This window comes from Monodelphis domestica, chromosome 3, assembly GCF_027887165.1.
Source record: "Monodelphis domestica isolate mMonDom1 chromosome 3, mMonDom1.pri, whole genome shotgun sequence".
NCBI classification, from domain to species: domain Eukaryota; kingdom Metazoa; phylum Chordata; class Mammalia; order Didelphimorphia; family Didelphidae; genus Monodelphis; species Monodelphis domestica.
Genome location: NC_077229.1, coordinates 315,804,792 through 315,821,004, shown reverse-complemented (window position 1 = coordinate 315,821,004; position 16,213 = coordinate 315,804,792). Strand labels below are relative to the sequence as shown.

The window sequence follows — 16,213 nt, the reverse complement described above, 5'->3', positions numbered from 1 at the left end:
AGGGAGTGGGGCGTCTGCTTGTAATGTGGTCGGAGGTGATGGCTAAAGAGTTGAAAGACAGAGGGAGCAGACGGTGGCTAACTACCCCCTGGGCTTATCAGCCTCCTTAGAGAGGGGCGACGGCGGCAGCTGCGGCAGTCGTTCATCCGGCAGCGCGCAGCAGCGCGGCGTCGTGACGTCACGGCGGCGGCGGCGGTTGGCCCAGGGTCTAGGGCTACAAAGTGTGAATTACGCTGAGCTCGCGCTGGCGGCGGAGTGAAGTCAAGACGAGGAGGAGGGGAATACCGGGAGGGGGGGGGTTGGGGAAGGAGGAGGACTGTGGCGGTGGCGGCGGCGGCAGCTGCTGAAGCAGAGAAAGCCAGTTGCCTGTCCCGGAGCCTCGCGCGCCTCTGATTTTCGCCGCCGGCAGCAACGGTCTCTTTGCTCCTGTGCTAAGCTCGCTCCCCTCCTTTTTTTTTTTTAATCCTCCTGCCTACCCTGACTCTCCCTGGCCAGCCGAGGACCCCAGGGCTCCTCCCGGACTTTGCCGGTCCCGCTCTACTCCCCTTCCCTTCTGACAATAGCGGGGCGCGCGTTGCTAACTGTCGCCGCCGCCGCTGCGCCTTACCGGGCGGGGGAAGAAGGAGGTGGTGGGGTTGGGGAGGGAGAAGGGGGGAGGCAGGGCCGGCCCCCGTCCCGGGGAGGCGTGAGTGCGGCTTTCCTCGCCTTTGCTGCGGCCGTCTCCACCTCTCCGGCGTTGCCCGGGTCCCCCCGCCCGGCGGCTGCGGGGCTGCGGCGGGCCGGGGCCGGGCCGGGGAGCAGAACGGCTGTATTCAATGGAAGTATGTTACCAGCTGCCGGTGCTGCCTCTGGACAGGCCGGTCCCTCAGCACGTCCTCAGCCGCCGAGGAGCCATCAGCTTCAGCTCCAGCTCAGCGCTCTTCGGTTGCCCCAACCCCCGGCAGCTCTCTCAGGTAACCGCCGCTGCCCAAACGCTCAGCCGACCCTTCCCCTCACCCGCCGGCCCCCGCCCCCTTCATTGTCTGGGAAGCTTCGCTCCGCAACCGCGGGAGCCCCTTCTCCTACCGCCCCCACCCCCCAACCAGCCTGTTCGCGCTGTCTTACTCTTCATTCCATCCACAGGGGAGGCCTTTAGATTCCTGCCTCCCCCCAACCACACATACATACATATATACACACGCTTGCTTTCTCCCCAACCACATATGTACATCAGTTTCTCCCCAAGACGCTCTCCATTTACCCCCCCCACCACCATACACAGCGTAATTGCCCCCAGCTACACATACATTCACATTGCCTATCTTTTCCCATAACTATATACACACATACACATGCTTACGCTCCAACCCAGTTCTCCCCAGATACACCCCAATTCCTTCCTCTTTCCCTGCCTTTTCTGCGTGCTAAATACAGTACCACAGATTTAACCCTCTTTCCTTACCCCCCCCCCCCTTGCCAAGAAGTTCCTGTCCCCTAGGTAAGAGAACACCACCTGTCTTCCCCTTCTTACCTCTCTGCTCTTTACCACTACTATCTCTAATAGCCTACTCCTACCCCTGGAATGCCCCTCCGCTTAGGTTTTCTCTCTGCCTCCGAAGTTCTAGCCATACGAATCTTCTCCCCTTCTTTTAAGTGGGATGGGCCCTTGTGCTGTGTCACTTTACACTGTCCTTTTTTTTAACTTAAAAAAATCAACCCTGGACAAACCACCCTTATTTCCTCTCAGCTCCGTTTACCTCTTCAACTCCTTCGTTACCAAGATAACAAAGAAAAAAATGAAGCTTAGGGAAAAGTAAAAAAAAAAATATGGTAACAAGGAATTTTAAGCATAGTTCCCGCTTTTTTTTTTTTGCTTTTAAAGCTTCTTTAGAAGAGAGAAGCAACTGATGGATGAGACTTCAAACAGAAGAGTTGTGTTGAATGAATGCTGCAATGCCAGTTGTTGCGGAGAATTCAGTTACCAGTGATCAAATGGTCACTATGACAGAGCTAGTTCTATTATTTATTTTTGTGATCAAATCTCCCCCACCCCCTCCAGTTTCCATCCTTGTCTTTACTCCCTATAGTCTTTGTAAGCTCCTTGAGGGGAGGGATCTTGAATTGTTTGGTTTCAGTATCTACCCAGAGAAAGTACTTAAGTTCCTAACTCCTCATCCTTTTCTCTTTAGGATGGTACCATGCTAATGAGGACTGAGTGAATAAGAAGTTACCATAACAATAAATGTCATTTTTCTTTATCAACTTCATCTTAGTGGTATAGTATGGGACAGAGTGTACTTGATTTAGAATCTTGAGAAACAGACTGTCACTTCCCAGAGTCTGTTTCCACATCTGTAAATTCTGGATGACAGTGGTTTTACTTCATAGAGTTTTTCTGAGGGAGTCAATATATGAAAAAAACTTAGTGTTATATGAATGTTAGCTATTATTATTCAGAAATAGCTGCCGAAAATCAGTCACTTATCTTACTTGACTACTTCCTTAAGCATTCCCAGATTACAAAATATTGAAATGAATTTAAATTACTACTAAAATATGTAGTAGTTAAAAGTCTCTTACTTTTCCCTACTTCTAATAAAATAATATTTTACTTTCAAAATCCAGCAGGGACAGACTTTCAGAACTGACTTTCATTCAAAATATAATCAGGAAAATAATCACCACTTATAAAATAAGAGGGTAAAATCATTTGAATTCTCTGTGGGAAAAGGTATGAGAAGAGAAATCCCAAAAGGATTAAAGTAAGTAAAGATGATCTCAGAGGTTTTTACAAAGTGTTTTAATTAATCCTGAGAGACCAATTTTAAGTCCCACTGCTTTCTTAACTCATTTGCTAGTATGCATTTTAAGTGTATAATGGAATTTTAAAAGCATGATGGGTGGCAGACAAGAAGCAAATAGTAAACACATTGGGGATATGGTCTACAAACTTAAAAAAAATGTTTTCGTCTTTCTAAACCTAAAGAAAGCAAATTAAAACTTTTGAAAATCTAGATTCTCACTGAAGTTACTGAGTACTAGAACATTCTTTTTAGTTTTTTGGAAGAGAGGAGTGGGATTGGAAGGGATAGAAGAAGGATAGGACCTTATTGCTAACATTTCATATTATGAGGAAATATATGTGGGTGATTTTGATAGGTTATGTTTTCTTTATGTCTTAGTGCTACTGATATGTTTTTAAAGTCTTTACAAGGGTTAATAATGCAAAAGGGAAACAAATGAGCCTCTGCTCTTGTTCAAAGCTCTGGAGAATGAAAAGACGGTTGCTAAAAATCTGTTTTCCTGTTAATCTATAGTATTAATGAAGAAACTAAAGACATAATTTCGATTTAGATTTAGTTACACTTTTCAATTATTTATAAACCTAATTTATTGGACCAAAATTAATTTTTATGGTTAGTATGTTTCTATTTCACAAAAGTTGATAGTGTCATTGCTAGACACCAACTTCAAAATGTGGCAGCAGTGGCAGCATTAAGGTACTTCACAAATCTATTGCTTATTTGACAATTTTAGCTTTTTGAAACATGCATGAGAAAATAAAATCTTCACCATCCCAGAGTGTTCTTAAAAGCTCATAGTGGGAGAGAGAAGGGAAACTTAAATAAAATAACTTTTCCACTATTAAAACACAGTAATCGGTGCTTATAATGATAATCCATAGTCCAAAAGAAAAGGTCAATGTGGGCAGTGCTTTAAGATAGAGAAGGGTAGGGGGCAACTAGATGGCTCAGTAGATTGAGAGTCAGGCCCAGAGACAGGAGGACTCAGGTTCAAATCTGGTCTCAGACACTTCCTTGCCATGTGACTTTGGGCAAGTCACTTAACTCCCATTGCCTAGCCCTTACACAATATTAATTTTAAGACAGAAGGTTAGGATTGAAAAAAAGTAGAGAAGGGTATAATTTTTGTGACAGATTTCCATATGAAATGGCTAAGATGTTTTAAATTTTATTCATGTTGTATGAGGACCTATTTTCTTAAGTTTGTTGAGTTAGAAAGGACTTTGAATGTCATCTAGTCCATCCCCCCTCATTTTACAGATTAAGAAACTGAGTGCTAGAGAGGTTAAATGATCTACATGTTATTTAGTAGGTAGTAATTTGTAAAGACAGGATTTGAACCTAAATCTTCTGGTTCATCCCACATGATCTAGAAAATTCATTTGTGTGCAATATTTCCTCAGATATATCAGATAAATGAAATTAAACTATTAGATTTTTGCTATCAGATAACAAGTTACTTTTTTTCCAGATGATTAATTTTAAACTAATTTGAGCCTGAAGAAATAAATGAAAAAAGCATATATTTGATTTTTAGATAAACATTTAGTTCCCTTATCAGTTTAAAAAGAATATTACAGAGTAGTGAGTTTGAGGAATATTTGCATTGGCATAGGAAATGCTTTTTGTTGATGATTTTAAATTCATGCACAAATTTTTCCTGGTTAAATCAGAAATGAAATTTTACTTGTAAAAATTTCAGTCTGGATTGTAAATTTTAACATAGTGGTAATGTGTGATTCATAAGTTCAACATTGCCATGTATCAAGTCTTAAATATATATTATTCTCAGTATTATCCCATTCATCAAATACAACTTTAGGGATACTATATAACAGTTTAGTTATTTAATGAGTTGGAAAGTTCAAAATTATCATAAATCGCGTGGTATTGCTTCAAATATCCATTGTTTTTCTTTCACAAAATTTTCTTTGCCCTCTTCAGATTTATTTATACATCTCCTATAGTAGAGCTTAAAAATTCAGTTTTTAGTTCCTTTCCCTTTCCTCTTCCTTCTCCCTCCATCTCTTTTAGTGATGTCTTCTATTTATGTTAGCCATTTCTGCATATAGTCTTTTTGATAGAGAAGGGAGTTAAGCAGGTATAGACAGCATCCCCATTTTATAGTTTATGGGACATTACAGATTTCCCTGTTGAAGCAGGAAAGTGTTTCACCATCCCTTTATGCTCAAAATTGGTCATTAAAAGAAAACTGAATTCTCAGTGATTAGTGTTCTTTTTATTTTAATAATTGTACTCATTATACAGATAATACTGGTTCTGCTCATTTCACACCACATCCATCCTAGGCTTCTCCAAATTACTCATATTTGTTTTTTCTTGGGGACAGTAATAATCCATTTCACTTATATACTATAATTTGAATCGCCATTCTTCCATCTGTGGCTGTCCAGTTTTTTTCTTCTAGGGTACATTATGATTTCTCCTTTAATTTTTAGAATTTACAATTTTGGTGTCTTTTTTTTCTGGGGATTTTTAAATTGTTCTCTTTCTAATTTTTTAAGTTGTAAGCCCAATTCTTTGATCTCCTCCCTCTCTATTTTGTTGATATAGGCACTCAAAGACATAAATTTTCCCCTGAGTAGTGCTTTGGCTGTATCCCATAGATTTTGATATGTTGTCTCCTCATTGTCATTTTCTTCAGTGAAATCGGTAATTGTTGAAGAATTAGCTTATTTAGTTTCCAATTAATTTAAATTTGCCTCTCCATTAACCCTTATTAATTATAATTTTTATCATATTATGATTTGAAAAAGTTGCCATTTATTATTCCTGCTTTTCTGCATTTGTTTACAATATTTTTATGCCCCTAGTACATTGTCGATCTTTGTATATGTACCATGTACTGCTGAAAAGAAGGTATATTCTTTTTTATCCCTGTTCAATTTTCTCCAGATAACTATTAACTCGAATTTTTCTAACATTTTATTCACTTCCCTTCTTTCTTATTTATTTTTTTGGTTCAATGTATCTAGTTCTAATAGAGGAGGGTTACTAGTATGGTTTTACTACTTATTTCCTCCTTAAGCTCCTTTAGTTTCTCCGATAGAAATCTGGATTCTAGGGGCAGTTGGGTAGCTCAGTGGATTGAGAGCCAGGCCTAGAGATGTGAGATCCTAGGTTCAAATGTGACATTGGACACTTCCCAGCTGTGTGACCCTGGGAAAGTTACTTAACACCCCATTGCCTAGCCCTTACCATACCTCTATCTTTGAACTGATACACAGTATTGATTCTAAGGCAGACGAAAAAGGCTTAAAAAAAAAAAAAAGAAATCTGGATGCCATAGCATTTGGTGCATAAGTATTTATAGTATTGATATTCATTGTTTATATTACCTTTTAGCAAGATGTATTTTCCTTTCTTATCTCTTTTAATCAGATCAATTTTTACTTTAGCTTTGTCTGGTATTGTGATTGCTACTCCTGCTTTATATGATGCACAATAAATTCTGCTCTAGCCTTTTACATTTAATCTGTGTATGTCACTCTGCCTCAAATGTTTATCATGTAAACAACATAAGTAAGATTCTGGTTTCTAATCCACTTTGCTATTTGCTTCCATTTTATGGGTGAGTTCATCCCATTCAGAGTTATGATTACTTGTGTATTGCCTTCCATATAAATTTTCCCTTTTGGTCCTGTTCTATTCCTTTTTACTCTTTTCCTCCTACCCAGTGTTTTGCTTTTTATCACCCTCCTCACTTCCCCCTCCCTCCAATTACCTCCACCTTCACTTGTCTTACTCCTCTTCTACTTTTCTGTAGGGTAAGATATGATTCTATACCCCAATGAGAATATTTGTTTTTCTCTAGGGTGCATTCTGAAGAGATTGTTTCCCTCTTATAACTGAAGTATAAGGAGATGAAAGAGAGGGACTCTTCCTATCTTGGCACCATGCATACATGTTTGCAGACAGATACAGGTTTCTCCTTAGGTCTCTCATGATCACTTTTTGACTTATATGTAGAAATCTGATCAATCTTCATTCAAATTCAGTATTTCAGAATCACTTCTTCTGAGTCTGCATTTAGTTTTCTCTTCTTTCAGATACATATCTAAGAGTAGTAAAATAAATTTTCAGTGAGTTTAAAGTATAATTCTGGTTGTGTGGTGCCATCTTAATTTATTAGTTTGAATTAGATACTGTTCTATTTAGTGGATAGAGACTTCCCGCCCCCAAATTTCCTTTGACTGACAGAAGATCATTACAATTTTGCAACCCAGTGAGAGTAAATCAGATTTGATACCTCTATTACAGATGCAGAAACTATCAGTGTTGGGATTTGAACCCCCCAGGCCTTATTGACCCCCAAGTCTCTACACTTTATCTAATAGATTTATAATTGCAGTGATGTAATTCTGGAATTTATCCAACACCAAGCTACTTTGTTTGCTTCTTGGTCACTTAGCAAGTCTTTTACTCATCAGCTTGGTCAAGGAGAAATATGACAAAAAACAAACAAACAATATTCCAGGTATTCTTAATCTGGGTCTATACTTAAAAGTTTTTTTTTATATAACTATAGAAATATAATTGATTTCCTTTGTAATCCAATACATTTTATGTTATGCAGTCCAATGGCAGGTGGTAGATGCCAGAAATTGCAAGGTATTAAAATTGCTTGGATTACCTTTTTCAGGTATTCTTTATATTATTCAGAGAAGGAATCTATAGGCTTCATGAGATTGCCAAAGAGGCCCATGATAGACACAAAATAAGATTAAGAACTCCTGCTGTAGTTAAACATTTCTAATTAATATCTGTGCAAAAATACTGGCTAAAATATTAGCAAAGAAGGTATAGCAATGCATTCTAAAGATTATTTACTCTAACTAAAAGGTAAATTTATACCAGAGTTTAACCCTGGGAATCCTATAAACAAAATGGACCACGTTAATAACAAAAACAATAGTAATCACTTGATCATTGCAATAGTTGTAGGAAAGCCTTTAACAAAATACAGATGCCATTGTTCAACACAAAAAATATATAGAAATAAATGGATTTGTCCTTAATATGATAAAATAATGTCTTTTCAAAAACCAAGAGTTAGCAATATTTATATTGGGGAAACAGTGAAAATTAGCTAAGATCAGGCATTCCTGAAAGATGATCATTTTGAAATCTATTATTTAATAAAGGTCTAGAATGCTAGAAATAGCAATAAAATAGTAAACAAAATGGAAAAGTTTTAAAACTCCCATATTGCTTTGAAATAGTTTGTGAAAAAGTACTTACACTTGAATGACCTGACCTGGACAAGAAAATTGGAGTTTTTATTACTTTAAATTAAAGATTTTAGTTTTTCTTATTCAGAATGTTTTCTAAAATATACTTTAAAAAATCCATTTGCATGTTTAAATAATACTTTTTTAATCTGAAAACTTCTTACATAAGAATTTTGAACATGAGTATAAATGAAAGTTTTAGGACTTGAAAATAAATAGGTTGGGGAAACTTTTACATCTGTCAAAGCAAGCAAAGTTGGGTTTAGTTTTTTAATTTTGATTTTTCCAGTCTGTGTATATATGTATATACATAGTCTTTCATATATAGTCCCTGTGTAAATGGGTGTATATAGAATCTGGCTATTCTCATTATTGTGAGTCAGATGTCTTGCTTCTCTTTATTTTAATTTTGCAGGATGAATACAGTCTGCCTCATTGTTGCTCCTTGCTTCCATCTGGTGGTGGGGATTTTCCCTGTTCTTCTGAAGTTAGAAGTTTGGGGCTGAAGAAATGCTAAGATAGCCCAATCGAAGGAGAAGCCTCAGTAAACCTTAAAGCAGTATCTAAATGTAAACTGTTTTTATTAGAAAAAAATGTAACTTATAAAATGTGTAAATTATGGCATGAGTATTAAAAGATTAGATGCATAGTTTTATTGGTGGGCATACTCTGGCGTTTAAGATAGATTACAATTCCTCAGTAAATTGGTAGCTGTTCTTTGAGAGTTGTACCTGAAGTCAAAATATATCACCATGTAACCAACCTGATTGTACAAGTCCTCAGATAACAAAGTTGCCAGGTCATACTCAAAACTTCTATAGCTTTATAGGACCTGCCAGAGTTTGTACTCTCCTGACCATAACTTTAGAAAACTGATGATCCATAACACAACAGAAAGTATTGAGGTGGTTCTCTTTAAAAAGGAATTTTAACTTCACGAATGGATTAGAGGTTCTTTGAAGTCACAATATTTCTTTAAATAGCAGAATGTGCCTAGTATTTTTGTTTGCTTGTAGATCATCAGCTATTTGATGTGGACCAGTCTTGGAGTCAGGAAGGCCCTACTATTCCATCAATTCCTATTTCTTTTAATTAGTTACTCAGTGACCATGGGAAAATCACATCCTCTCAGTGCATTAGACTATTCTCACAAATTGGTAAAATCTAAGACTTTTTATCATAGAAAGGAACAGGAAACAAAGTATTGTTATGTTTCAATAAATTTGAGGAACAAGTAAGCATATTATACTATATGAATATTACTATACCATAAGAAATGATGAATATGAAAAATTCAAAGAAACGTAGAAAGACTTTTATAAACTGATGTAGAATAAAATAAATAGTACCAGGAAAACAAAATGCACAGTGAGAAACTATGTAAGCAAAACTAAAATCAAACTAAACTCTGTAAATTGTAATGGCCAATATTAGGCCAAGGAATAGCTGAAAAAAATATTGCTTAAACTATATTTCCAATCTCATTTTCTATCATACCACAACCACATACACCCCACCATTGCAATCACCACCACTACTACTTCTAACTCTATGGTCTTGCTAAACTGACTTTCTGTTTCTTATATACAACAATTCATATCCTTTTCCTATGCCTTTTTGATGACTATTCCCCATACTTTGAAGGTAATCCCTCTCACTTTTTCTTTCAAGTTGTAGCTTTATCACCTTCTAGAGTGTCCCATTTTCTGTATTTTACTTTGTATACTTATCCTGCATTTCTTTACAAGTATATGAATATGTGTGTGTGTGCATTCATATATATTTCTCCACTTTTCTGTATGCTCATGTCTTTTTCTCTCTCTCTCTCTTCCCTCTCCCTCTCTTCCCTTCCCTTCCCTTCCATCTTAGAATCAATACTGTTGGTTGGTTCTAAGACAGAAGAGTAGTAAGGGCTGCACAATGGGGGTTAAGTGACTTGCCCAGGGTCACACAGCTGGGAAGTGTCTGGGGCCAGATTTGAACCTAGGACCTCCCATCTCTAGGCCTGGCTCTCAATCCACTGAGCTACCCAGTTGCCTCCCATATATTCTGTCTCTGATCTGCACAGTGGCCAACCACAATTCCAGAGGATTAATGATGAAACATTGCTATCCACTTCTTGATAGAGATGTGATAGACTCAGAATGGAGATTGAGACATATTTTTGGACATGGTCAATTCAGGAATTTATTTGACTATATTGTTTGTAAGAGAGGTTTATTTTTCTTGCTTTCTTAATACGTGGAGGGTGAAAAGTAGGTAATAGTGTGAAAAAATAAAATTTAATAAAATAAAAATATAGGTCTTTGTTTCAAAAAAAATCATGAATTCATTGATCTTTGCAAAATACCTAATTGTTTCATTAATATTTGTATCCTAAGTGAGTGGCATATATTAGGTGTTAGTTTAATAAATTCTTACTTGTTGATTCTTGATTTCTTTATACTGTGTATTGGTTCCAAGGCAGAAGAGTGGTAAGGACTAGGCAATGGGAATTAAGTGACTTGCCCAGGGTCACACAGCTAGGGGAAGTGTCTGTGGTCAGATTTGAACCTAGGACCTCCCATCTCTAGGCCTGACTCTAAATCCACTGAGCCACCCAGCTGCTCCTTGATTCCTTTATTGCAGAGATAAGGAAAAGTGGTTTCTATGAATGTACAGTCTTGCATATATTGAGTTTTGCTTATTTTTTCTCTTTTTAAAAAAAATCTTTGTTACATGAAGATGGTTGGTGCTGGGGGCTATATATAGGAAAATGTGATTGAAAAACAAAAGACCCAAATAAAATGAAAAAACAAAAATAGTAAAACCAGTGTGTGGAGAGGTGGGAGAGATTCACTTTAGCCAAGCTAAATTGGCTTTGGCAAATTGCAAAGTTCAAGCTTCTCTCTAAAACAAAGACCCACATTCTTATTTCTTAAACTTTATTAATTTTTTAAACAAAAGAATAACCATTTTCTTCTTTTATCTCACTTCCACATATTGAGAAAGCAAGAAAAATAAAACCTCTATTACAAATAAGTATAGTCAAGCAAAACAAATTCCTACATTGATCATGTCCCAAAAAAATGCCTCCATTAGCATTCTGAGTCCACATCTCTATCAAGAGGTGGGTAGCATGCTTCATCATGAGTCCTCTGGCATTGTGATTGGTCATTGTGTTGATCAGAATTTCTGCTAAGTCTTTCAAATTTTAACGTATCTTTACAAAATTGTTTTTGTAGAAGTTATTTTCCTGGTTCACTTCACTCTGAATCTATTTATACAAGCCTTCCCAAGTTTCTCTGAACCATAACCTTCCTCATTTCATGAGATAATATTTGTGAAGCACTTAGCACAGCGCCTGGCACACAATAGGTATTATATAAATGCTTAATCTCTTCCTTTATTTTTTACTGCACAATAGGATTCTCTCACAGTCATCTACCATAACTTATTCAGCCATGCCCTAAATGATGGACACGTAGTTTCTAGTTCTTTGCAAACAAAAAATAATTGTATAATAATAATACAAAATAATTTTTTTTATCTTATGGATCCTTTATTCTTTGCGGTATAAATATAGCAGTGATATCATTGGGCCAAAGGGTCACAATTTAGTATGGCTTTCCAAATTGGCTAAACTAGTTCATAGCTGTTTTTCCATTGACTCCTCTAGCATTTGCCTTCCCTTTTGGTCAGCTTTGCCAGTCTGATCGGTGTAAGGTAGAACCTCAGAGTTTTATTTATTTATCAGTGATTTAGAGAATTTTTATGAAAATATTGATGCCTGAATTTCTTCCTTTGAAAATTGTTCCTATCATTTCCTTTGACCATTTATCAATTGGAGAATTACTCTTATTATAAATTTGACTCAGGTCCCTATATATTTTAGAAATGATGCCTTTATCAGAGAAACTTAATGCAAAGATTTCACATTTGCCAGTTTCTTTTCCAATTTAGGCTGTATTGGTTTTGTGCAAAAACTTTTAAATTTTATATAATAAAATATTTTTATATAATAAAACTTTTCTATTTTCTCTGATATGATCCTCTCTATCTCATTTGGTCATGAACTCTTCCCCTATCTGACAGATAATTTTTTCCTTGCTCCTGTCATTTGTGATAGGATCTGTGACCCTTTTTAATCTAAGTAATATATCCATTTGGAGTTTATTTTCCAGACTTCTTTCCAGTTTTTCCAACACTTTTTGTCAAATATCATTAGTTCTTTTCTCATGGGGACATACACTTTATTAAAACTCACTTACTAGCAATTTCTTCCTTTTCTCACTTACTAGCAATTTGGTTTTCTTTTTTTATCAGGTTACCCTAATGGTTTTGTTTATTAATTTAATAGTTTTTTAATTTTGTTAATTTTTTAGAATTTGTATTATGTTGTTTATTTGGAGGTTAAAATTTTTTTTGTTTTGATTTTTTCATTACTCTCATAGATGTATACTTTTTTGTTTTGATTTTTAATTTTTAAATATCTTTTCCAGATTACATCATTACAATTTTTAATAATTTTAAAAATAACTTCCTGGCATTTTACAATCCATATTCTCTTCCCTTCCTCTTCTCCTGTTTCCCCGAGACAGAGATGATGATTATATATGTGCTACCATGTAATACGTATTTTCATGTTCATCATATTGTGAAAGAAGACACAAGAAGATACAAGAAAAAACTCATTAAGGAGATGAAGTAAAAAATGGTATATTTCCATCTGAATTCAGACTCCATTAGGTTCTTTTTTCTTTTTTTTCCACAATAAATCTCTTGGATTTGTCTTGGGTCCTTGTATTGCTGATAATAGTTAAGTCATTCATAGTTGATTGCTGTATATCATTGCTATTGTGTATGATGTTCTCCTGGTTCTACTCACTTCACTTTGCATCACTTCATATGGATCTTTTTTATTCATATAAGTGTTTGGAACTACAAAATTTCCTCTATGGACTTCTTTGTACCCCCTAAATTTTGGTATGTTGTTTCATGTTTCATTTTTGTCATCTTTGATGAAATTGATAGTTTTTATGACTTGTTCTCTGACATTCTTTAAAGTATGTAATCCTCAATTAATTAGTAATCATTTCTTCAGTGGCTTTTTGTTGAATATATAGTATAGTCTGTAAAATAATGCATTTTATTACTTCTACTTTTCTATAAACATGAGGTTTTTATGCCTAATGGCCTGTTTTTATAAAGGTGCTGTGCATAGGTTAGATATTTGTATCCTCTTTCTGTTTCCATTTGGTTATTTCTAGAGATTTATATCCAACTTTTCTAAAATTTTATTTAGTTTATTCACTTCTTTTGTATTTTTATTGTTTTTTGTGTAACCTAGGTCTGAGAGGATTGAATTGTGGTCCTCCTCTATTATAGTTTTACTGTTCATTTTTCTTTGCAGCTCTTTTAACTGTTCCTTTAAGTATTTCGTTGTTACTCTATTTGGTGTATATATGTTTAATATTAATTAATGATTAATTAATAATAATAAATAATTTAATTTTAATGAGTCATTTCAATGGTACCTATCATCAAAATGGTTTTTCTGTTTATCTCTTTTAATTATGTCTATTTTTGCTACTGATTTTGCTATCCCTGCCTTTTTTTTTTAACTTCCAATGAAGCATAATAGGTTTTACACTAATCTCTTTATTTTAACTCTGTCATTTTTGTTTTTTTTTATTTCAACAGTATTTCTTGTAAACCAACATATTTTTGGATTCTGGTTTCAAATCCATTCTGTTATCCTATTCTATTTTATGAGTGAGCACATCCCATTCATATTCCAAGTTATGTTGCCAATTATGTATTTCCCTCTGTCCTATTCCCTTATACTTTTCCTTCTGTTTCCTACTCCCTTTTTGTAAAGAAGTAGTGGGTGATGACAAAGAAATGAGCTATGCACTCTTGCTCTAGGTTTGGAATAGTCTGTTTCTGCTCCTCTTCCTCCATTTTTCCTCTCACCAGTTAAGATGAGAATGTGATTCAAGTGTTGTCTGCCCTCTTATTTGTATAATCTTAAACTTGAGCACTCCAGTAACTTGAAATAATTTTTTTTCATCTTTTTTCTCACTCTCCCTACTCCAGCTGAATTCCTCTTCCTCTCCCTTTCCTTTCTTCAAGATCATCAAAACATTACAAGTTCTTTGTTTAATTAGACTTCCTCTGTGTGGCCCATGATGATGACAGAGTAGTGAGGGGGTCCAGATATCATCTCCTTATATTAGAATATAAACAGTTGATCCTTGTTTTTAGTCCCTTATGCTTGCTTGCTCATGTTTACCTTTCTATGTTTCTCTTTATACTCTCATGTTTGTATTTCATAGTATATATTTAAACTCTGGTCTTTTCATCAAAATCTTTTTTTTTTTTTAATTAAAGTTCTATTGTTGGGTTATTTTTATTTTATTTTATTTTTTATTAAAACCCTTACCTTCCGTCTTGGAGTCAATACTGTGTATTGGCTTCAAGGCAGAAGAGTGGTAAGGGCTAGGCAATGGGGGTCAAGTGACTTGCCCAGGGTCACACAGCTGGGAAGTGTCTGAGATCAGATTTGAACCTAGGACCTCCCATCTCTAGGCCTGGCTCTCAATTCACTGAGCTACCCAGCTGCCCCCTGTTGGGTTATTTTTATAAACAACATTAGATTTGCTGCTTAGTTGATTTTTGGTTGTAAGCCTACATATCTTTTAACCTTCTGGTATGTTGTGTTCTAGGTTCTCTACTCCTTTATATTGGCAGCTGCTAAACATTGTTTTAACCTGACTGTAGTTCTTTGGCATTTGAACTCTTTTGTTCTGGCTGCTTGTAGTATTTTTTCTTTTACCTAGAAACTCTAGATTTTAATTCTAATGTTCCTAAGAGTTTTCATTTTGCTGTTTCATGAGGTTGCTGGTGAATTTTTTCCATTTTCATTTTGTTCAATTTCCTTTTATGATTTCTTGAAAAATGACATATAGGTCCCTTTTTTGGGGGGGTTATGACTTTTAGGTAGTCAAGTGATTCTTAAATTATCTTTCTATATTTTTTTCAGTCATTTTTGACATTTTGGCAGCTAGGTGGTGCAGTGAATAAACACTGGTCTTGTGAGTTAAAATGTGCCCTTAGATACTTGCTAGCTGTGTGACCCCAGGCAAGATCCTTCACCTCTATTCACCACAGTTTCTTCAATTTTAAAATGGGAGTAATACTAGCACCTGCCTCTTAGAGTTGTTATAAGGATCAAATGAGATGATAGTTGTAAAGTACTTAGCACAATGCCTGACACATAATAATTGGTATATAAATGTTAGTTATTACTACTACTGTTATGTGCCTTATATTTTCTCCTTTTTTTCCCCCCATCTATTAACTTTGTTTTAATATTCTTGTTGTTAGCTTTCATTTGGTTCATTTTGATTTTCAAGTTGTTTGTTTCTTGGGTTAGGTTTTAGACATCTTGTTCATAGCTTTTAATTCCCTTTTTAAATCATTTTTCACTAGCTTTTATTTCTTTTCCCTTTTTTTCTTTCTCTCAATTGATTTAAAAATCATTTAAAAACCCTTTTAATTTAATTTTTCCTTCATCTCTTCAGATGATTTGTACCTAAGCTGTGTTTTTTATTTTTTGGTGTTTTTTTTTTGTTGTTGTTTTTGAGGCCTTGCTTGTAGATAGATGTTCTGGACTAGCATTTTTCTTTTAGGTTTGCATCTTGAGTATCTTTCACTGTAACAGTTTTTTATGGAATCATTTTTTGTTTGTTTACTCAAATTGTATTTTAAAATGTATTAAGGCTGTGCTCTGCACACTTCTGGGGAAAATGTCTCGACTGACTTGTATCCTCTTGACTCCTTTTGGGACCTGGAGTATTGTTATTGTAGATCTCAGCATTAGCTTGTAAAAGTTAAAATTAAATCTCAATAATAATATTATATTTTAAGAGATTTATTAATGATCATGAGAAAAGTACACAATGACAGGAAGGCAGTGGGCTCTTGGGATATGTAGTTCTTTTTTTTAGGGTAACAGATTTTCAATCATACAAGCTCAGGATAGAGAACTGAAAGATTTCAGTGCTGTCAAAGTGTTCTAATACAGAACAAAGCCTGACTACCTTCTTGCTCTTAGCTCTTCAAGTTCTTGACCTGAGTTTGGGTCTGTGCAACAAACACTCTTGTTAACTTGGCCTATTTGGAAATTCCTGGAGA

General features: G+C 35.7%; 1 protein-coding gene across 2 annotated transcripts in view; it reads left to right on the top strand.

The window, feature by feature from the left end:
* Positions 1–273: 273 nt before the first annotated feature.
* PDE7A (phosphodiesterase 7A) overlaps positions 274–16,213 on the top strand; it is a 133,292-nt gene continuing 117,352 nt past the window's right edge. The window contains exon 1 of one of the 2 annotated variants that reach the window (XM_007487050.3): positions 274–953. In XM_007487050.3, the coding sequence (XP_007487112.1) occupies positions 816–953 (138 nt within the window). In that variant the 5' untranslated portion in view covers positions 274–815. The remainder of the gene's footprint in view (positions 954–16,213) is intronic. The other variant, XM_001379117.4, reaches the window with a different exon arrangement.